The sequence below is a fragment of the Polypterus senegalus genome, chromosome 9 (genome assembly GCF_016835505.1).
Source record: "Polypterus senegalus isolate Bchr_013 chromosome 9, ASM1683550v1, whole genome shotgun sequence".
Taxonomy (NCBI): domain Eukaryota; kingdom Metazoa; phylum Chordata; class Cladistia; order Polypteriformes; family Polypteridae; genus Polypterus; species Polypterus senegalus.
The window spans coordinates 140,790,676-140,814,777 of NC_053162.1; the positions used below are offsets into that span (position 1 = coordinate 140,790,676).

Here is a 24,102-nt window from a genome sequence, read left to right on the forward strand (position 1 = left end):
AATGTTTTATATGCGTCAGTCTTTCTTTGCAGTTAGATATCAAACAGCTCTGGTGATGTATAAAAATTGTCCATGGTTGCACATTAATCTTGCTCCAGCGGAGTATCTATTAAAGTCGGCACGGAAGACGTAGCAACGATGTACCGATTGTATTTTGGATTAAACATGGTTCTTTCCCCGTGTACATAACCGAATTCCAAATGTATCCCATTTTAGATTCTTAAAGCTTGTAAAGCTTTATGCCAAATCTTGCTCTTTTTGATGAGACGTACTGTATCCAAGGCAGTCTGCCCTTATAAGCCATGACACTTTCATCGATGTTGACATTGCGGTCAAGAATGTTAATGCTACGATATTTTACTACAATCGCCTGGTATATTTTCCAAGTTTTCTTCATTTTGGGTGCTGGATGGATATTCTCTTCAAAGTCTTCATTGTTGGTAAAGTACAAATATTTTATAATAATATAACAACCTACACTCAGACATAATTTCTCCAAAGAATGGCAGCACTGACAGCACTTTTACAGCCCAAGTGTTTCTCGGTTCTACCGCTTAAACAAGACGCATCTGTAGAATTGCCTGAGTGACATTTGGGACTAGGGCTTTTAGCACGGTGTGCGCAGCCCAAGTAACACCCAGGTCTAACACTATGGAGGTTAATGCTATATTAGTAAACCAATGACATGTCAAACATAACTATAAGTGCATGTGGTTCACTGTCTTTCTAGAGTTAAGATATGTTTAAGTTTTTATTATGTTTTCGATTTCCCCCATTTCCTAATTTTGTTTTTTTTTTTTAGTTTTTGTTTAGTTTTTTGCAATTTTGTAATTTTATTTTTACATTTTTTTTTTTACTTTTTACTTAAGTTTTACACTTTTTTTTTTACTCAAGTTTGAATTTTTCAGTAATTCATTTTTAGTTTTAGCCGCACCAAAAATGTCTACAAGGACACAGTTTTGCAAGTGTAAAAAACAGATTTCTTTATAGTTGTCAAATTGTATATCACTCTTCTTGTACCAATCTGTGACAGAACTCAATTTTCTAATGTTAATGTGACAGATCAGTGCTTCCAGTATAATCCAAAAAATACAAGTGTTCTCTGATTTGTTACAATGACCGGGAACAAGTACAGTAAAACCTTGGATTGCGAGTAACTTGGTCTGCTAGTGTTTTGAAGACAAGCTAAAATTTTTAATAACTTTTAACTTGATAAACGAACGAGGTATCGCAATACGAGTAGTACGTATACGCTTTGTCCTCCGAACGTCACGTGCGGATTGTGGGTAATCGTCTCCCATGCTCGTTCTCAGTCGCTGTGCCTAACTCATATAGTCAACATTTATATGAGCTTATACTGTTTACTATAGCATAGTGACAACGTGTGTGTGCTGTAACGTGTGAGCCCCTGTCTTGCACCCCAAAACACAAAGCTGAGTCTCAGCTTTTATTCACCTTGAAGCAGGAACAGCACGGATATTTATTGTAGCAGGATCTGCCACTCTCCTATACACACAGACAGCAATCAGGCAGGGTCAGGACCATGTTAATGACCAAGTTATACTGCCCTTGCATTTATAATGTTCCTTGCATCACCCATCAACGGCAGGAACTTATAGCTTGACCATGAACTTTTCTGATTCACTTTAATGGTGAACTGCTACAGCACTGGGAGCCTGCACTTGTTTCAGGATGCTCTTCTGCATGTTGTCCCTTTTTTTGGGAATCCCAAGAGAGTTTAGAAACCTTACAGTGCATAAAGCATTATTTTGTGTCCAAGGGTTCCTTGTTAAAGTTGCAAAAAAAGAAAAAGATTCCAGTGAGCCAACAGACAGCGGTGATTCTGTTAGTTAGAGTGAAAGTCGTCCTAAACAATAACCCTCCTCCTCCTCTCCTCTCCCTCACACCAGCCACGATTCTTTTCAAAGGTAAAGTGCAGGTTAATTTGTTGTACTTATTTTTACTTTATATTTTGTATTAATTATTTTTATATAAATAAGTGCTTTGGATTACAAGCACGTTTCTAGAATGAATTATGCTTGCAAATCAAGGTTCCACTGTATATGCAAATATTTATTTAATTTGAAAAACATTTTTTATTTATTTTTAAGATTCCCTTTGTGAGCATTAGGATCACAACACACACATATAAACTTAATTTTACATTTATTTTTGATATCTAATGCGGGTTATATGTCACCTACCCAATTCTGAAAATTTGTAAGTACAGTATTTTTTAAGGGAATTCTTACTTGGCTTCTTTTGTGAAATACTATTGAAGCCACTATTTAAACTGTATTAATAACAGAAACAGAGATGACAGTTTTACCATGTATATACTGCATTTCTACAAACATAGCATTTACATTAAATACTGAACATCTGCTATAGCAACAACTCAGATCATTTACTTAATAAGCAACATGCAAAACCTGGAGAGATCTCTGTGAACTTAATCACAGAATGTAATTTAACATAACATGTAGAAATAAACAAGATGTTGGCAATTGAGAGTGCTTAACACTTTGAATACTCTGCTACAAAAAAAATATTCTAAGTCACACAAACTTAGTCCACATACAAATGGGGATAACATATAAACTCCACACAGAAACTGACGAGGTTAGCAACCAAACCTGAGCTAATTCAATAATAATAATAATAATAATAATAATAATAATAATAATAATAATGTTTTGTTTATGTAGCACCACTAGAATGCTCAAAGCAATTCATCTGTATATATATAATATCCAACATCCGTCTGTCTGCTTTTAACGAGAGAACTACTTAATGGATTTAAAATTCTGCAAAGTCCTTGAGGATTTTTTTTTCTCATTTTTGCATTACATCTCAAGATTACAGTCCACAATGAATCAGGTGGTTCTTTTGCTTTACAGTTTATGAGCTGCATGTTAAGCAAGGCAATGTTAGGAAAAAGGAAGTCTGCTGGACACAGATCCAACGCCACTGTTTATTTTAATAGAGCAGATTTGGTACATTACTCTTTTTGAGTGGGACAGCATACAGTGCATCCGGAAAGTATTCACAGCGCATCACTTTTTCCACATTTTGTTATGTTACAGCCAATTCCAAAATGGATTAAAATTCATTTTTTTCCTTAGTATTCTACACACAACACCCCATAATGACAACATGAAAAACGTTTACTTGAGATTTTTGCAAATTTATTAAAAATAACAAAATTGAGAAAGCACATGTACATAAGTATTCACAGCCTTTGCCATGAAGCTCAAAATTGAGCTCAGGTGCATCCTGTTTCCCCTGATCATCCTTGAGATGTTTCTGCAGCTTAATTGGAGTCCACCTGTGGTAAATTCAGTTGATTGGATATGATTTGGAAAGGCACACACCTGTCTATATAAGGCCCCACAGTTGACAGTTCATGTCAGAGCAAACACCAAGCATGAAGTCAAAGAAATTGTCTGTAGATCTCCGAGACAGGATTGTCTCTTGGGGCACAAATCTGGGGAAGCTTACAGAAAAATGTCTGCTGCTTTGAAGGTCCCAATAAGCACAGTGGCCTCCATCATCTGTAAGTGGAAGAAGTTCGAAACCACCAGGACTCTTAGTAGAGCTGGCCGGCCATCTAAACTGAGCGATCAGGGAAGAAGGGCCTTCATTAGTCAGAGAGGTGACCAAGAACCCGATGGTCACTCTGTCAGAGCTCCAGAGGTCCTCTGTGGAAACAGAAAAACCATCCAGAAGGACAACCATCTCTGCAGCAATCCACCAATCAGGCCTGCATGGTAGAGTGGCCAGACGGAAGCCACTCCTTAGTAAAAGGTACATGGCAGGCCACCTGGAGTTTGCCAAAAGGCACCTGAAGGACTCTCAGACCACGAGAAACAAAATTCTCTGGTCTGATGAAACAAAGATTGAACTCTATGGTGTGAATGCCAGGCGTCACATTTGTAGGAAACCAGGCACCGCTCATCACCAGACCAATACCATCCCTACAGTGAAGCATAGTGGTGGCAGCATCATGCTGCGGGGATGTTTGTCAGCGGCAGGAACTGGGAGACTAGTCAGGATAAAGGGAAAGATGACTGCAGCAATGTACAGAGACATCCTGGATGAAAACCTGCTCCAGAGCGCTCTTGACCTCAGACTGGGGTGACGGTTCATCTTTCAGCAGGACAACGACCCTAAGCACACAGCCAAGATATCAAAGGAGTGGCTTTAGGACAACTCTGTGAATGTCCTTGAGGGGCCCAGCCAGAGCCCAGACTTGAATCTGATTGAATATTTCTGGAGAAATCTTAAAATGGCTGTGCACTGATGTTTCCCATCCAACCTGATGGAGCTTGAGAGGTGCTGCAAAGAGGAATGGGCGAAACTGGCCAAGGATAGGTGTGCCAAGCTTGTGGCATCATATTCAAAAAGACTTGATGCTGTAATTGCTGCCAAAGGTGCATCGACAAAGTATTGAGCAAAGGCTGTGAATACTTATGTACATGTGATTTCTCATTTTTAATAAATTTGCAAAAACCTCAAGTAAACTTTTTTCACGTCACTATGGGGTGTTGTGTGTAGAAATCTGAGGAGAAAAATTTATTTAATCCATTTTGGAATAAGGCTGTAGCATAACAAAATGTGGAAAAAGTGATGCGCTGTGAATATTTTCCAGATGCACTGTACTTCTGTCACAACCATGTTAAAACTTTGAAATACTATGGCATTCTAAATATATTAAGATTATGGCAGTCTGTCCATTTGCTATTGATGAATCTCTGCGAACACCAGACTGCCCATGTTGAAACATCAGTACTAAAATCCTGATTAATACTAAACAAATACATTTAACGTAGGCTTGGTTGATAAAAATGACTGCATGCTATGCATCTGCTTTATCTGTCCCTGCAAAGGTACAGTTAACACACAAGTAATATGTGTGCAAAGTAAGACTAAACTGTTGAAATTCTGACCTTCATTGGCCTATATAAAAACAATTTCCTATCTAAAACCATATGAATTTGAAGCATGGGGTGTGGCTCTTTCAAACTATTTAGCTGTTATCTTGCATAGTAGTGTGTGGCATCTTTTAATTTTACTTAATGTTGCCTAACATTTGGGCCATCTGTGACTGTTGGTCAATTGTAGACATTAAAATGCACAGAATAAGTCATCGACAAGTCTTGAGTCTTTGGTATTAGGTCTCAGTTCTGGAAGGGAAAGCTGACTGATGGATGAAATGACCACTGAATTCCACAGATTCAAATACCATCAGCAAGGGGTACTTATTGCACATGAACATGAATCATTTCTTCTTTGTTTTTTGGTGAAAATGAAAATAGTTTCATTTTTATTTTCTCGTTTTCATTTATTCCAGATTTTTAAACATTCTGTCATTTTTATATTATTTAACAAAATAATTATTTTTTGTTAACGACAAAGTTAATTCCAGTATCATTAACAGGAATAACAGTGCTGCTGTTATTACCTTTTCAAAAAAATGTTAAAAATTCAAAACTTTCATTTCAAAGGTGCTGTTGAGATTCTTCATTATAGCATTCAGAGATTAGATTTTCGTTCTTTAAACTTATAACTTCATTTTTGGAACTACTGATATCATTGTTATTACAATGATATCACTGCATTACCACATTCTGTTCTTTTTTTACTTCCATATGAACTTCCTTATTGATGATAAGGTCAAAAATTTGCTATCAATTTAAGTTCAGATCATCATGAAATATTGATTTTAGTATGGTATATATATATATATATATATATATATATATATATATATATATATATATATATATATACATACTAATAAAAGGCAAAGCCCTCACTCACTGACTCATTACTAATTCTCCAACTTCCCGTGTGGGTGGAAGGCTGAAATTTGGCAGGTTCATTCCTTTCCTTACAGCTTCCTTACAAAAGTTGGGCAGGTTTTATTTCGAAATTCTACGCGTAATGGTCATAACTGGAAGCTGTTTTTCTCCATTTACTGTAATGGAGATGAGCTTGAACGCCGTGGGGGCGGAGTTTCGTGTGACATCATTACGCCTCCCATGTAATCACGCAGTACAAAGAAAACCAGGAAGACCTCCAAAAAGCGCTGAAGAAAACATGCATTATATAATTGAGAAGGCAGCGAAACAATAAGAAGCGAGCGAGTGACATATACAACCATATTCATGAGTTCTGCTACTTCGGAAACAAAGCACGATGTAAACCTACACTTTAAATTAAGTTCATAGACAGACTGCCGCTGGTGTTTGTAATATAGTGCCTGCCCATATAAGGCCGTCTGTCAGCGGCAATCCATTAGCAAACTCCCACTAAATATTCACGGGTGAAGGACTGTGCTTATGCAGAGGAAGATGAGATGGTCAGGGTGGTGTTTGGCACAAACTCAGCGAAACTGCGAGAGAAAGTTTTAAGTGCCAGGACTAAGGTAACATTAAATACAGCCATAGACATAGCACGAGATGGCACCAGCACAGCTGGGAACCTTCGATGCATGTACACCGAGCGGCTCACGTGAACTGACGCAGTGCACAGCCAAAAAGCAACAGTTCCAAAGAGCGCTGAACAAAAACCAAACTACACAATTGAAAAGGCAGCAAAAAATATGAAGCGTCTGATACATACAAGCATATTCATAAATCCAGCTACAGCGGAAACAAAGCACACGGTGGAAAAAGTCAATGTCCCGCTAAAGGAAGACAGTGTAAAAAAACCCGTGCATGCAGTGTGTCAGGTCTCAGATAAAGAAGAAGACGAGCTGTTTATTGATGCAGTAAGAAACGAATCGATGAATGAAACCTGTCATCTTTACAACGATTGACAAACACGGAATGTAACTTGAACACAACACATCCTACAAATACGAACCTGATTGAAAGAAATAATGATAATCAAATCCTTGATGACAGCAACACTCAGTAACACTCACAAAACAAATACTGTATATTGACAGTCATGTTACGTTATTTTTAAAATGTTCCCTTTTCTTTTTCATAGATTTTTTAACACACTACTTCTCCGCTGCGATATGCGGGTATATATATATATATGTATATATATATATATATCCCGATCTACATACTCGAATAATGGATACTTTATTCGCCATCAATGATTGTTTTGGTAAAGCCATACTCAGTGTATTCATTAGATGAACGGTAGAAAAGTAAAAGCGAGGGGAGGATGACTCATTGAGGCATGCAGGCTGTAGTGCGCGTCAACTCTATCTGAATTGCACGATCACATTTGAAAAAATATATCTTTTCAAGTTTTATTTAGTCCATATGTGTCAAACTCAAGGGCCGCGGGCCACATCCGGCCCGGCATGTAGTTATATCCGGCCCGCAAGATCATTTTATATACTGTATTATTGTTATTAATGGCCCGGGTATATGAAGCGCTGGTAACACAATAAATTACAGATCCCATAATGCAGCACTTCAGCTGCCTTGCCGAACACTTACCGCGTTAATCAAGTCTAGCTTATGATGCTGCAAGTTACTGCGAAGCTAGCTCACACGATGCTGAAGAGAAAAGTTGATTCTGAAAATTTCTTGAAGATGGGCCCATAAGTAACAAAGACCATTGAAAAGTTCAATATGGCGGCCGACAGTGGCATCATACCACCGAAATAAGTACGTACATTGGTTTTGATTAGTGGAGGGAAGCTGCCTACCAAATTACGTGAAGATGGGGCCATAAATAAGAAAGTTCAACATGGCGGACGTTGTCGACCGTTATGTGTAACTTAACTGCTTAACTTTTGTAAGTAAGCTGTAAAGAATAAGCCTGCCAAATTTCAGCTTTCTACCTACATGGGAAGTTGGGAGAATTAGTGATGAGTCAGTCAGTCGATGAGTCAGTCAGTCAGTGAGTCAGTCAGTCAGTGAGGGCTTTGCCTTTTATTATTATAGATATATATATATACACACACATATACATACATACAGCGTATATACTCACGGATAAGTAGGGATTTCATTTTACTGTATAATTTCTGGTATTTTATAATGTCGGTCATATAAGTCAAATGCGGAAATCTCAGACTATTGGTCCAAGAGATTATGACAATTGGTCCAAGAGATTATGATAAGTTAACGCCCACCTGAGAGAGTAACCACACTGCCTTTTTTTTCCTATTGTGCCTACGTGACCACACAGTAATACCCAAACTATTCCAAAGCAACAATTGCACTGATTTGTGTTTTTTGTATCTTATACCCTCATACACCTTTATCGTAACAGCATCCATTATCTACGATGAAGCGTTCGCTCAGAAGAAAATATGAAGCTGGTATTAAATTGAACATCGTTGAAGAAGTAAAAAAAATTGGTAACTTCGGTGCTGCAAATAAATTTGATGCGTCTGAGAAACTGATGCGAGATTGGAGGAAGCAAGAAGATGTAAAAAAATGCGTTGCATTTTTGAATGGGCAACAACAACAACAACAACATTTATTTATATAGCACATTTTCATACAAACAGTAGCTCAAAGTGCTTAAAGTAGCTCAAAGTGCTTGGGTCTGATTTTATGATTTCAGGTTTCAAGACCCGACTTATACGTGGGTATATATGGTATGTATATGTGTGTGTGTCTGTGGAAAAATCAAATTTGGTTTTCACGTCTTTAAATTTTTTGTGTGTCTAGAGGTCCTGGATGACTACATCCCAGCAAAAACAGAACATTTCACAACAAGTAAATTAGAAGCTACCTTCTAATAGGTCTTCTAGACCTATGTATAATAATCATTTGCAAACTAATTGACCTTGTTACAGGCTCCAGGCCTATTGTTATTGGTCCAGTCCTATCCCCATATCCATAAAAAACAGCCTGACCTATGTAAAATGAGCTGTAGAAATTGTTTAATTTAACCATGATTTTTGAAGTGTGCTCTGTTTAGTTATTTGACCAGCCCTAATAATTTGCAGTATTATTTCATGTGTAGTTTTTGAGAAACATATACATATACACACACACACAGATAACACGCATAAGCACATGCACGTACATACACACATTAAAAGTAATATATAAGTGAAGATAACTTACAGGTTGCTTGTCCTACCAGAGCATATGCCGGTTGGTATCAGTGTTTTAGCATCCTAAGAGTTTTTTTCCTATTACACTTAGTGTTTGTGGCTGCCATGCATCAAATCTTTGCTCCTGAACTATTTCAGATAGTGGTGCAGCACAGAAAATATTTTAGCTTAGGGATAAATTCTTTAATTACATCGTCAAAACCTTAAATTATTTTTGTTAGAGACTTTGAATAGGTTTTTACTTTGTTTCTGGCCTCTAAACTTTAAATTACATTTAGATTTTGAAATTCAGTATTCTTTTGGCCTTTCTGATATAATCAAACTATTTCTTATCAAACTACTACCAATGTGGCATCACCTTTAACATCTACTTCATCACCTCAAAATACCAAAGTAGTGTTCTCCACTTACAGAGTCCTTAAATTATGTAGCCATTTCTTTAGGTTTCCATATTAAAACAAAATCACAAGGTTTACAAACTAAATAAATAAATACATACATACATAAAAGGAAACTGGGTATATTTGTACAAAATCATTCAAATCAAGCATTGTTACGCAACAGTTAATGATGGTATTATGATTTCAGAGCTGTGTTATGGTGAGCATAGTTACTGCTTACCTAGTTTCATATACCAAAAAATAGGGTTTTGAGAACAATGTCTGTGTTAATTACTCCAAACATGACATCTGAGTACAAATTCTGTAGTAGCTTCTCTGTGTCAGATTATTTAACACTCACAATTTTTAAACCAACCCTGCAACAAGTCACTATAGCAGACAACAGCTTAATCATGTAGAAGCATTCATTTTTAACTGAACAATTTTTCATTTTTCATTAGGTTCAATAGCTGAGTTGCGCTTGCCTACTTGAATAAAATCTATCAGGCAGTTCAGAAATGCATTTACTAGTTTAATAATTTTTAAATATTGTTTTATGGGCCCCAATAATTTGAGATGGCATGCTTAAACTGCCAATGCAATCATAGCAATGTTTGCTGGCCAGACAGGCAGTAGCAAATGTTTAGACACACAATTTCCTGAAATTTGAAGTTTGTTATGAGTGGGTATTTTGTTAACATCATTAGAACACTTAAAATGTACAGGAAATTCTTTTGTTTTATTTTAGCAGCAATGAGGAAATACTCAAGATCTTTCTAGCAGCACTTAAAATTCAAAAAACACAGAGTACCTTTCAATTAGAGGAGCAAAAAATATCCTGATGGTCTTCTGTATGTTTTCCGTACACATCCAACTCCAATGGTCCTTCATCAGCAAACAAAGCAGATTTAGGGTAGCATCCGCCAAACCAGTATCAACAATTGTGGCAGCTGCAAGAAGAGATAAAAAAAAAAAGTTTTGGTCACTTGTTTTTTGTCATTTTGGTTTTATGCACCCTGACAATTGTATTAAACCTTAACTTAAATTTCAATGCTTAACCTTTGTTATACTACATTTTTCTTTATGTCACTATATCTGGACAATACTGTTATGAGTTTTATTCACATGTGCATGTTAACTGTGGCACACAGGGGCTCAGCAGTTAGAATTGCTAGTCAAGCATTGGAGTAGATAGCTAGAGACAACTGGAGACTTGTATAGTCAGCTTAAACACAGGTTAGGGTATTTCTGTCCTCTATCAGCACAAATCTTCTTTCCTTATTGGGAGAATGAGAATCGGCATGTAAGCACTATGATATTTCTGTATTTTGTGGAAGAGGAATTCAGCCCTTGTTTGGAGACAGAAATGACCAGCAAGTTGAAGAAGAACCGTATAAAAGGTCTGGACAGTAGCCAGACCCTTTGAGGCTGTGTCGACACAAAGAGTTGTCGAAAAACCTCCCAGCGTGGGGACGGAGAAAATGGTTGACTGTGTTGATCCAGATTTCCCACCTGGATAAAGTCTGTCCATATGCCTCCTCGTCTGTAACCGCGTAAAACGTCAGTAAATGTAAGCTAAAAGATATTTTGTCTCATGTGATTCTTGTACCGCCGTAATCAATATGGGAGGGATATCGCCTTTTCTGGTATATTATGATATTGTTTAATTATTCAATATGCCACAATTTTAAAAGAACACATTTCCAAGAGAGCTAATGCCTCTGCAGGAAACAACCTTAAAAGTAGAAAAACATAAATGTTTCAGTAATACACCTGTATATTAGACACAGGTTTAACTATCCCTAAATCTTGACAAATTATGTAGAATATTCCATGCCTTGGAAATTAAAAAAAAACAAACAAACCACTAATTAGAACTGATACATGACTCTTGAGTCAATATATACTTCATGTTAATCTACAGGAAGACACACATTAAAACACAATCAGAAAGAAGCACTACCTGAATATTTCAAAGACATATTTTTTATTTTATACAGCTCTATATTAAATTTATAGTTTATCTTTAGATAGACAATAAACGTATGTAAACAATATGTAAAATTAATTATTAAATAAGCTGGATATTTCATCTATGGTACTCCTCTTAAGTCAATTAGTGGCAAAACTGAAACATGTCTTCATTTTGAAGAGATACAGTGTAATATGTTGTCAGCATTTCCTAAGCATGGCCTGAAAGTTTTATATTAAGTGTGGAGAGCTGCAATATCAACAACTCTTTCCAAGAATAAATGACTATGCATTTCAGACAGCTGTCATTATAACAGGTGGCAAGAGTTAAAGACCTAAAAGCATGGAAAGAACCTCAACACCTCAAGATTAATGACAGTGTTTGGCTACACTAAAAAGCAACTTAAACATATATGACCAGGCTACAAATGACAAACAGAATTAATAACACTAATCGTATACACAATTACCATTTACAAAATAATATTGTGATTTAGCAGTAACAAAAGTTGTTAAAAAAAAAAACCAAAACAATTTCCATGCAAACCATTAAAAGACTGCTAGATATTGAGAGGTTACACATTTTCACAATAGTATATTGTTATTTAATTGATTTTTTTTTTTTTTTTCATTTTTTGTTTTGTAATACAAAAAGAAACAGAGTATCCAGACAGACAACTTGGAAATATGAGAAACTGCCTATGGGCACAGGCGATGCCCACAGGTTCTAGAGATAGAGGCAGCAATACTAAACACAGTGTCACCATATAATCAATCACAACTCAGATGAATTTTCAGCAGCAGTTAAGTTGTAACAAAATCTGATAATAAAATTGGATGAAGACACACCTATGGTTGCACAGGAGAAATATCCATGTTACATTTGCTCTTACCTGAATAATTAAATATATTAAATATATCTTCTTGCTTTATGTTGTTCTGCACTAGCAGAACAAGTTATAAGATAGCCAGCAGAAAATATGAAATTGCAATTAATTAGCCGAAAGCTAAAGAACAAAATCGTAAAAAGCAGCAAGCATTCTTCTGATTAGCTAGATATATAGACCTGGACTTTGGAACACTGCAGCTTCCATTTTGCACCCAAGAAGTAAGCATGAGAACAAAGAAATATATCACTTACTACAAAAACATTTGAAATAATTACAGTAAATGTTCAAGTAAGCAATATAATGGCAATGTAGTTGTGAAGAAATTTTACATTAGATCCACATGTAGAAAAGGATGAAAAGTAGAAAGAAATTTCTTCATAATGATTAAGCATTTGCAAGGAATAGAACCAGATTAAAGGGGGAGTTTAATCATATGTGTAATTTTTAGCAAGTGATTCTAGCCTAATATGCTGGAGAAACTCCTGCAACTTTTCATTTCTTAATGGTCTGTCTGACACACCCTTGATAGTGAGAACACAACTGTCGATAGCTGCTACAGCTTGAGGCAAAAATCAAAGAATTCTTCTGATGTGTCACACTTAACTATGAGATTTCCCCAAACAAGTCACTGACAAAGTGACAAAATGCCACAAAAGGGGATCTCTCCAATTTCTGTGCAATGTGCTTTGCTCTCCCTTTAATGTCATTGTGTTTTTTGAGCTTGTAGCTTGGTGTTCCATATGGTGATACACGGCTGTACTGTGTGATCTGAGTGCAGGAAAGACAGAACGTGCCAAGAAAATGTGGGGCAACCAATGTTGGGTCTTCACTACAAAAGATGTGTGTAAAGAAGACCCTAATTCCGCACCAACACTCTCAGCTCACACTAGTTTTTGGGGCAGGTATGTTTTCCATATCAGCTGTAGTAAGTCATGGACTTTTTCTATCATTACTGTAGCTGTACAGTGTTCATTTTGAAAGCAGAAGACTGCAGACACTCATTTCTACGGTATTGGCCTTGTTGAGGAGATAAGTGTCTCCTTGAATCGATGGGAGAGAGGGGCACAGTAGACATGAAAGTGATATGGAAGACTTCTGTTCAAGCTTCTTAAATATTTGCACAATTTTATAATTCCAGTATGCATCATGCAAGCAGCAAGCAAGGAGCATGCATTTCTATAGCTCTGCTCCAGCAGTGGAAATGAGTGCCCCCGAGTGGATAGGGCTGAAGGCCAGAGTAAACATGAAAGTTATTTAAAATACTTTCTAAAACTTGTCAAGTGTTCATTTTGTAAGCAGGGGGCATGGATTTCTATGGCTCTGCTCCAGCTGGGGAAATAAGAATCCCTTCTAGTGAATAAGACAAAAGGGCACAATGGAGAAAAAGCTGACAAAAGACTTCCTAGTCTTTTTAAATAGGTTAAGTTCAGTTTTAACTGTTCATTATTCATTTTGTACACAGAACAGCATTTAGTGGATGGGATTGAGAGGCACATTAAATATGAAATCAATATACAAAACTTTGTACAGTGTTTTAAAATTTATTTTAAACAATTTTAGCTATGCAGTGTTCATTTTGCTTACTAGGACATGAATTTCGATAGCAAAAGATCAGCTGTGAAAATGAGTGTTCCCAAAGGGATGGTGGGGTGCAGTAGATATGAATGTGTTACAGAAGACTGCCTCATAGGCTTATTAAAGATACTGTGCACCATTTTAACTACCCAAGTGTTCATCTTGCAAGGGGGCACAGCAGATAAAGATAATCATTTAATTCTTTCAACATTTTTTTAAAACATTTGATCAGTTTTAATCTGCCATGAGCAATTGTTCTTATATAATATACAAGAAAAAAAGACTTTTATAGGATAATGATACTTACTATTTATTAAAATAAGATCCTTCTCCAAATTAAAGGGGTTGCCATGACAGGCAAAGCATTTTTTTTAACTTAAACTATTTCATTCACATGGGTTTTAATCATTCATTTGTCTGAGGTGAAATTTGAGTTCCACAACAAAGCTTTTTGCAATATATGAATATCGGTTTCTTTGCAGCCTTTGTCGATTTTTGTATACAGTAATCCCTCGCTATATCGCGTTTCGACTTTCGCGGCTTCACTCTATCGCGGATTTTAAATGTAAGCACATCTAAATATATATCACGGATTTTTTGCTGGTTCGCAGCTTTCTGTGGACACTGGGTCTTTTAATTTATGGTACATGCTTCCTCAGTTTGTTTGCCCAGTTGATTTCATACAAGGGACGCTATTGGCGGATGGCTTAGAAGCTACCCAATCAGAGCATGCATTACATATTAACTAAAACTCCTCAATGATATAAGATATGTTTCCCGCGCGGTGCTTGATTGTTTGCTTCTCTCTATCTCTCTCATTCTCTCTGCCTGACGGAGGGGGTGTGAGCAGAGGGGCTGTTTGCACAGTGGCTGTTTGCCTAGAAGATACGGACGCTCATCTACAAAATGCCGCTTTATCGCGGTGCTTCTGCATATTTAAAAGCACGTATTGATTTTTTGATTGTTTGCTTTACTTAGCGAGCGCTCTCTCTGACATTCTCTGCTCCTGAAGGCGCTCCTTTGAAGAGAAGATATGTTTGCATTCTTTTAATTGTGAGAAAGAACTGCCATCTCAGTCTTGTCATGGAGCACAGTTTAAACTTTTGTCTAAAGGGTGTTATTTCATGTCTAGAGGGCTCTAATAATGTTAACAGTGTGGGAGAGTTTATAAGGGCTTAAAATATATAAAATAACCATACAAACATATGGTTTCTACTTCGCGGATTTTCACCTATCGCGGGGGGGTCTGGAACGCAACCCCCACGATCGAGGAGGGATTACTGTACAGAGACTTTGTGCGACCCCTTCAATGCTGCTGAATTTCATGGCTAGCCTGTACACTGTTACTGTGAGTGCTGTGCAGAGTGGGGGGACTGGGAGAGCGTGGAGGATCATGAGGTCACTGGAAAGGGGTGTGTGGTACTCCCGATATCTTTTCAAACAGATGAAGGTCCAAGACTTTAGAGTCCTGGTACTTGCTGTTTCGCTATATGGTTGCAAGACATAGACTCTATCCAGTTACCTGAGACAAAGACTGGAGTCCTTCGGTACTGTGTCTCTTCGGAGAATCCTTGGGAACTGCTGTTTTGACTTTGTGTCAAATGAGTGGTTGCGAATGAGGCACGTTACCTTCATTGTGAGGGAGCGTCATTTATGGCACTATTGCCATGTGGCGTGATTCCCCTGTCTGGGGGGTTGCCAATCAGAATCCCAAGCTGTTTCATCATGTGATGGATGTGGCAACAACCTAACCTGACATGACCTGAACAAAACCTTTCCCATTGAAATGTATTTTTTTTATTTTCTCTTTTTCTCCCCCAGAAAAAAACTATCAGAAAAAATGTTTAAGAACAAAGGACCACATATGGTGTGAATGTGGATTAGTACTTTTATTTTAATGATTTGTCTTTTAAATGTCTTTGTACAGAGTTACTGGATGGCAAGTAATTATAAATTATAATTATTACTATTATTAATATTTTACTGAATCAGTTTTTCCTTGTTCCTTTGATGATGAGCTCCCACTGAAGAATTTATTGGTAACAGAAAATAACAGTGCACATGTAAAAACAACTGAAGAAACAGCTGATAAGTGGCATTTTTTAATAAAGTTTTCTGTCCGCCATCAATCACAGAGCACACTGGTAAAACAACAATAACATGTAATACACCTGCAGCCTTAAAATACAAACTCATAAATTTGCAGATGATACCAAGCTAGATGGATTGGCAGATATTTTAGAATCCATCGAACCATTACAGATGGACTTGGACAGCATATAGGCTTGGGTAGATTTGGGGAGAAGGACTTCGAAGTCATAGTTGACTCACTATCTACTTCTAAATAGTGTCCAGAAGCAATTAAAAAGGCTAAGATGTTAAATAGCATGATGTGTAGAGTAAATTCAAAGATGGTTATGTTCAAACTTTATAATGCACTGATTAGACCTTTTTTGGAGTACTGTGTACAGTTTAGGATTCTTGGCTACAAAAAAAGCTACAAAAAAAAAAATTAAAACAGCTGAGCCTTTTTAGTTTAAGCAAAATGAGTTTAAAAGAAGACATGATTAAAGTACTTTAAATTATGAAGGAAATAAGCATAGTGGATCAAGACTGTTACTTTAAAATGAGTTTAGCAAGAATACAAAAAATAGTACAAAATTTGTTAAAAGATAAATTTCACACAAACATAGACACGTAGAATAAGTTACCAAATAGTGTGGTAGACAGATGAACTTTAGGGACCTTCAAAACTGGACTTGATGTTGTTTTGAAAGAATTAAGTCGACAGGACTTTGCTGGATGGCCTGTTCTTGACTGTATTGTTCTGGGTCGCCAACCAGAGCTAATCAACAAATGGATGCAGCAACACATACCTAATGGCACTACATAGACTAACAGTTTTCATAGTTCTTTTTTTCCCCTTCATTTACAGAGTGGGATAGGTGGCAGTGTTTATTTTTCACAATGCTTCTCAGGTCTGGTTTGTATTCAGTTGTGAAAACTCAAAACAACTCATTCACATGCTTGTCAGTAAGAACAGAGCAATGCTTTGACTTCACTTATTTTAGTTAAAAAAAAACAGATTTACAGACGCAAGTTGATCCAAACATTGTTGATATTCGCTTCAGTGCGGCTTGCCTGACATTGGGATTATCTATCTGTGAGTACAATTTTCAAAAACTCTGTGGTTCCTTCTCTCAACATACATTTAACTCTATCATCTTCAGAAAGTTTAATTATCTCCAACTGGGACGCTACTTCATCTCCAACTAATGGAACTTTCAAAGGGTTGATGAGGAATGTGATCTATGGCCATTTATGCTTCAGGCTGCAGAATCTATCTGCTGTAGATTTTCAACCAGTGGTACATAACATGTAATTCTCCCTTTTCAGGCCTAAACTGCCCCTCCACATGCCTTTAACATGGTTGGAAAATGTGTGAGCTCTCCCTTTTGAAGATGGGTCTGGATGAGTTTGTGTTTGTTGACAAACATGAAAACACTTTGAAACAGGTCAGGCAGTATTTTTAACTTCCCTTGCAGATCTACATTTTTTTTTTATTCAGATGATGCATCACGTCAACCAGAAAGCCCAAATCTGAAATCCACTTCGGGTCATCTAGCTCATGATAGTCTTTACTTTTCTTTTCCATAAACAGCTTTATTGGGTTCAAAAGTAAAAAAAAAAAAAAACAAGAAACCATGTTACCTCTTAAAAGCAATCTCACAGTGCAGTTGAGAAACATCATTGGGAAAGTCTTTGAGTTCAACTATAAGGTTTTTAAACTGCCTGTGACTGAGTGCATACCGAAAAAAATTCACAAATTTTAGCACGGGTTTCATGATATGGTCAAAATTCAGCTTTTCAGACACCAGGGGCCTCATGTATAAACGGTGCGTACGCCCAGAAATGTTGCATAAGAACGTTTCCACGTTCAAATCATGATGTATAAAACCTAAACTTGGCGTAAATCCACGCACATTTCCACGGTACCTCATACCCTGTCGTACGCAAGTTCTCCGCTCGGTTTTGCAGACTGGCCTGCACCCAGCGTCAAAGCAGTGCTACTGTTCCTGTGTGGTTTATCTTTCTTTTTCATTTCCACTTTCCTGACGCGGCTTTATAAATACACTGAAATTAACCGCATATTGTTTATTAGTTTAATGCATCTGATTGTAATTAACCAGTAACAATATAATGGTCCACAGAATGGTCAAACTATTCCAAATACCATAACTGCTTTAACGTTGTTATTCTCACTGCACCTTCTACTTCTTTCAGCTGCTCCCATTAGGATTGCCATAGCGGATCATCTTTTTCCATATTACTCTTACTGCACCACTCGGAGCAGCTGATCGGAAAGAGAATTATCGGTATACAGCATCAAGCACACACTGCCTCAGCCATGCTTCCTATTTGAACTGCTTCTCACATGGCAAATGCTTCAAACCTTTCCTGTACGGACCTCATGGGTCAGAAAGAGTTTCATCCCAAGAGCTCTAAACGCACTCAATCAGTCCATCAACTGCTCCTAGTAGAACTGTTTGTACTTATATATATATCTCACTAAAAACTTGCGATGCAGTTATAATATTGCACAAACTGAGCCACTTTATAAAGTGTGTGTTTACATATAATGACGACATAATTTTTAAGATGAAATGCAGCAAAATATGTTTATTATATTATAAAGATAAAACTTTAACTTCATTTAAATAAAAATTAAATTAAAAAATACTAATAAAAGGCAAAGCCCTCACTGACTCACTCACTGACGGACTGACTGACTGACTCATCATTAATTCTCCAAGTTCCCGTGTAGGTAGAAGGCTGAAATTTGGCAGGCTCATTCCTTATAGCTTACTTACAAAAGTTAAGCAGGTTTCATTTCAAAATTCTACACGTAACGGTCATAACGGTCGACAACGTCCGCCATGTTGAACTTTCTTATTTATGGTCCTATCTTCACGAAATTTGGTAGACGGCTTCCCTGCGCTAACCAAAACCAATGTACGTACTTATTTCGGTGGTATGACGCCATTGTCGGCCGCCATATTGAATTTTCCACACGTCACTAATTCTCCAACTTCCGTGTAGGTAGAAGGCTGAAATTTGGCAGGCCCATTCCTTACAGCTTACTTACAAAAGTTAAGCAGGTTTCATTTCGAAATTCTACGCGTAATGGTCATAACGGTCAACAACGTCCGCCATATTGAACTTTCTTATTCATGGCCCCATCTTCACAAAATTTGGTAGGCAGCTTCCCTGCGCTAACCAAAACCGATCTACGTGCTTATTTCGGTGGTATGACGCCACTGTCAGCCGCCATATTGAATTTTCCAACATCACTAATTCTCCAACTTCCCGTATAGGTAGAAGGCTGAAATTTGCAAGGCTCATTCCTTACAGCTTACTTATAAAATGTAAGCAGGTTTCTTTTCGAAATTCTACGCGTAATGGTCATAACGGTCAACAACGTCCGCCATGTTGAACTTTCTAATTTATGGCCCCATCTTCTCGAAATTTGGTAGGCGGCTTCCCTCCACTAACTGAAACCAATGTACGTACTTATTTCGGTAGTATGATGCCACTGTCGGCCGCCATATTGAACTTTTCAACAGTCTTTGTTACTTATGGGCCCATCTTCAAGAAATTCAATCGATCAAAGAACTGTCACTTACCAAGTGGTTTCCATGCCCGGAGATAGCACCTACCTTTTCCATTCTCTTTGTTACATATTGCACGGCCATATCAGGCTCACTCTTGATATCTGGAGGAACATTCTGTCTTATGTACTGAATGACTGGGACAGGTTCAAGGTGTGGACTGATGACGGTACAGGAGATAATTATACTACACAGGAGCACTAGAAGAGTGAAATTCTTAAGCCCTTCACCTATGGTTCTGCATGTGAGTTGATGGCTGCCGCTGAATTGTTTGGTTGTCGCTTTCAAGTGTACCGAAATGGCCAAATATTTTACACCTTTCGACAACCGCCAATGCCTCTTAAACATCTTAGATTCACAGGTGACGATTTCAGTAGTGGACACTTTGATGTTTATGAATGTTTAAACTCTCAAAAGCTGGATGTGATTTTATCGATGAAACCGGTTGTGTGCTTACAACGCTTGACAGATGCCAAATGTCACTTCAACACAACAAATCCTGCAAATACTGTCGTAATTGAAACAAACCATGAAACTCAAACCGATTATGACAGCAGCAATCCAAGCTGTGAGATTTGAGACAAGATTACTGTTCACATGGCCAACTGTAAGTTACATGCTCAAGAGTAAGCTCAGCACACAGCTTGGTCATGTTACAACCGGAGGGCCGAACTGACAACATGGTATACAAAGAGATCCTTAACAAATAATTATTGGCATATTGTCCCACAGTTTAAAAAGGTTTAATTTTCTTCTTAATAAAAATTTGAATGCAGTACTTCACCGCTGCGAAGCGCGGGTATTTTGCTAGTAATCTATATTGTTAATAATTGAAGGACACGGTGTTGCTACGTTAGCAAGGATCTGGCGCTCCACTCACGATTGTTCCTGCCTTGCACTGTATGCTTCACTGGGACTGGCATGAAGGACAGAATAATTAAACATGTACTACGAAGATATTTTAATGTTCCTTAAAAGTTTTGAAGAATCGACGCTATAAGCTTACAGATGGCTTAACGTCTATTACGGAGCTGATTGTGTGGCGATCGGTTATTTGGAGAAAGAAACGGAAGGACAAGAATTGGAGGTTAGTACGTTTGAAAGAGACCATACTGTAGGGGCGGCCTTAGGCATGTGCAAACTGTGCACCTGCATAGGGCCGCCAAGCCAATATATATTGAATATAAAACAGAAATTGAAAATAACGATACAGCTAAAAACACAGCGGCAAATTTCGGCAAAAGTTAAATTCTTGTGTTATGAGCACGAGGTGGCTATGCAGTGTCCACAACAGACGTGGCCATCCGCCATGCATAATATACCATATTGACATTGGCGGGTGAAGGGGCCACTGATTCTTTCTCTGCCCAGTGTTGCCACAAGCCTAGAGCCGCCCCCGAGTACTACTGCAATAAATTATTTCATCGAAGGTCGCGCACAAGTATCTCGGGGTCTTGTTCACGAGTGAGGGAAGAATGGAGCGTGAGATCGACAGGCAGATCGGTGCGGCATCCGCAGTGATGCAGCTCTGCATCGGTCTGTCGTGGTGAAAAAGGAGCTAAGCTGTAAGGCAAAGCTCTCAATTTACCAGTCGATCTACGCTCCTACCCTCACCTATGGTCATGAGCTATGGGTAGTGACCGAAAGAATGAGATCGCGAATACAAGCGGCTGAAATGAGTTTCCTCCGCAGGGTGTCTGGGCTTTCCCTTAAAGATAGGGTGAGAAGCTCAGTCATCCGGGAGGGGCTCAGAGTAGAGCCGCTGCTCCTCCGCATCGAGAGGAGTCAGATGAAGTGGACCAGGCATCTGATCAGGATGCCTCCTGGACGCCTCCCTGGTGAGGTGTTCCGGGCACGTCCAACTGGGAGGAGGCCCTGGGGAAGACCCAGGACACGCTGGAGGTACTATGTCTCCCGGCTGGCCTGGGAATGCCTTGGGATTCTCCCGGAAGAGCTGGAAGAAGTGGCCGGGGAGAGGGAAGTCTGGGCCTCTCTGCTTAAGCTTCTGCCCCCGCGACCCGACCTCGGATAAGCGGAAGAGGATGGATGGATGGAGGTCGCGCACAATCACTGCGCCACCATGAAACCCATGTTTAATAACGTGCTTTAACTACTATCATCATAAAAATGATATCACGTATACATCTCAGTATTTTAGTTATTCAGAGAGCTGAAATATCACGAATGTAATGGATTCTGTGTCCTGTCAGAGGCAGAGAAAGCCAGTTTAAGAAGCACGTAGTGATTCACACACATAGAGCACATAGAAGAACACAAACAAAACAAAGCATTTAACGTGCTACTTTAATTACAATGTGATTTGAGAAACCGGTTAATTAAACGATTTTAAGATAAAGTTTATGATGTTCTACTTTAATGACAAAATAAAGTGGAAATTTCAAGATTGAAGTTGACATTTCGTGCTTTTTCCCCATTGTGTGCCTTTTTTTTTTTCCTCTGTACCCTAATAAGGTTTCTTAGGACAATCAGATGGTGGGCTACGACTCGCTTTTTCACGGTGACTTGGGTATTTGACAACTTCTTTTTCATTCCGGGCACTGTGCGACTTTGTGAACTTGAGCTTTCAAGTTTCCCCAACATGCTATGTCACTCGATCAGCTTCCTTTTGTTGATTATACCACTGTTTAAACCAACAAATAGTAAGTTTTTCCTTTGCCTCCACTTGGTATTTGCTGAAATTCTTATATTTTCCCCTGTGCTTTTCCCATTGTCTTATCACAGAAGGCTGAGCATTAGGGCTATTTATATTGATGTGCATATTCAAAGAGACGTAACTCTGGGAGGAGTTGGGGCGGGACAGCAGGCGCGTGCACGTGTATTACTTTTCATGCTGACTGGGATTTATGGAGCAGAACAACGTGGAAGTTGGAGTACGCACAGATTCCTGCATCTGGATTTTTCTGTGCGTAAGCACATTTTGGCTTTTGTGCTTACGTCATGTTATAGTGCGAATTCTACGCACGGCGTTATGCATGAGGTCCCGGATGTTCTTGATGGATAAAGCAGTGATATTTCCAAAAATCTGGGAGACAGTCATCAGCTTTACACAGTCCTACAAGTCTATTTGCAGATCCCAACATACCTGCTACGCTATCTGTAGCTATTGCTGTTAGCTTTGATAACAGCAAATTTGCTTTCTTTAATACAGCTATGAGTGTCTTTTTTAGTTCGATACCACGGGTCCTATATTCTAACGGCACAATGTCAAGCAACTCATCCTTAATTGTGGAGTCTTGAACATTTCAGGACTCATCCAAAGCAATACTATAATATGTACATGCATTTCTCAATGTATGTCACTATGTAACTTGGTTTCAATTAAGCTGTTGATATCCAATATTCTCATTTCAACAGTGTGTCATAATAGCTGCAGGTCTAACACAGAATGTGTCAAGTTAACATTTTCAGGAGGGGATAGCAATAATACCTTTGAGGCATGTCTTCACAAACTTTACTTCATCATATGGTTTCCCAGCATAAGCAATGTTCCATGCAACCTGATATGATGTCAAATGTAACCATCTTTGAGTGCTTCATAAATGTTTGAAAAAACTGAGTCTGCTTCTCCGGCTGACTTTTCTAGATGCCTACTTTGTGCTTGCAAAGTTCAGTACCTTTGTAAAACTCCTGTGCCATGTCAGAATATAGTGAGGTGAAATGGTGCTCTAGGTTTGTGAAAATGAAGTCTGGCATACAAAAGTTAATGGTTTCCCATTTTGTTCAACACAAAAATACAATTCCTCCCATTCAGGTAAAAATGTACTGTGCTCCTGTTCATATTTGGTCTTAGCTTTACGTTCCTCTGACTGTGCCATGGTGATTCAGTCAAGCTAGCCTGGCTAAAAAACTTCTGTGTATGCACATGATGTTTCTACCAGTCTCATGGTGACAATATTATTATTTTTTACAAATATCCGCAACTTTACTGGATATACTGTCACTTCATCCTAAGTTTTTCCACTCCCACCCTACAGCCACTAAGAGCAAATGGAACATGTGGTATATTTCTCTCCTAAACTATAGTATATTATGAAAACCTCAGAATACAAATATGAATATGTTTTGGCAAAATATGAAGATGCACATGAAAGGTACATAAAGTAGCGAAACATGCATCACCACACAGAATACTTGTTATGGTTTCTACCTCATAACTGCAGGGCTATCAGCTCAACTACTAGGTTGTTCACTATCTGTCTTGGATGTCCCTTATTGCGTGTTAGTTGTCTTAGGGAAATGCATGTTACTTCTAAATTCCAAACATGATTACATCATGATGATTTGAAGTTCTAAATTGGCCCAATATAAATATATGTGGGTGTGTGATCTGCAATCAAACAGATATATGAATCAACCAATGAAAAGATACTTTTAGCACTTTCACTTTCTTCATTTGATAGTTGTTTTTTGCAAGTTATGCTATAAATCAAACATTAAGCATTTGTAATAATCAAGCAGAAATAGAATCAAATAAATATGTTACTGCTTTAAATTTTTATTTTAATCCATAAACAAACTGTATGCTACCAAGATGTTATTTGTATATTGCCCAT

At 38.0% G+C, this 24,102-nt stretch overlaps 1 protein-coding gene across 1 annotated transcript in view; it reads right to left on the reverse strand.

Annotated features, from left to right (window-relative positions):
- snx19b (sorting nexin 19b) overlaps positions 1-24,102 on the reverse strand; it is a 212,499-nt gene that overhangs the window by 78,430 nt on the left and 109,967 nt on the right. The window contains exon 9 of the mRNA XM_039763995.1: positions 10,235-10,373. Coding sequence (XP_039619929.1) covers positions 10,235-10,373 — 139 coding nt within the window. The remainder of the gene's footprint in view (positions 1-10,234; positions 10,374-24,102) is intronic.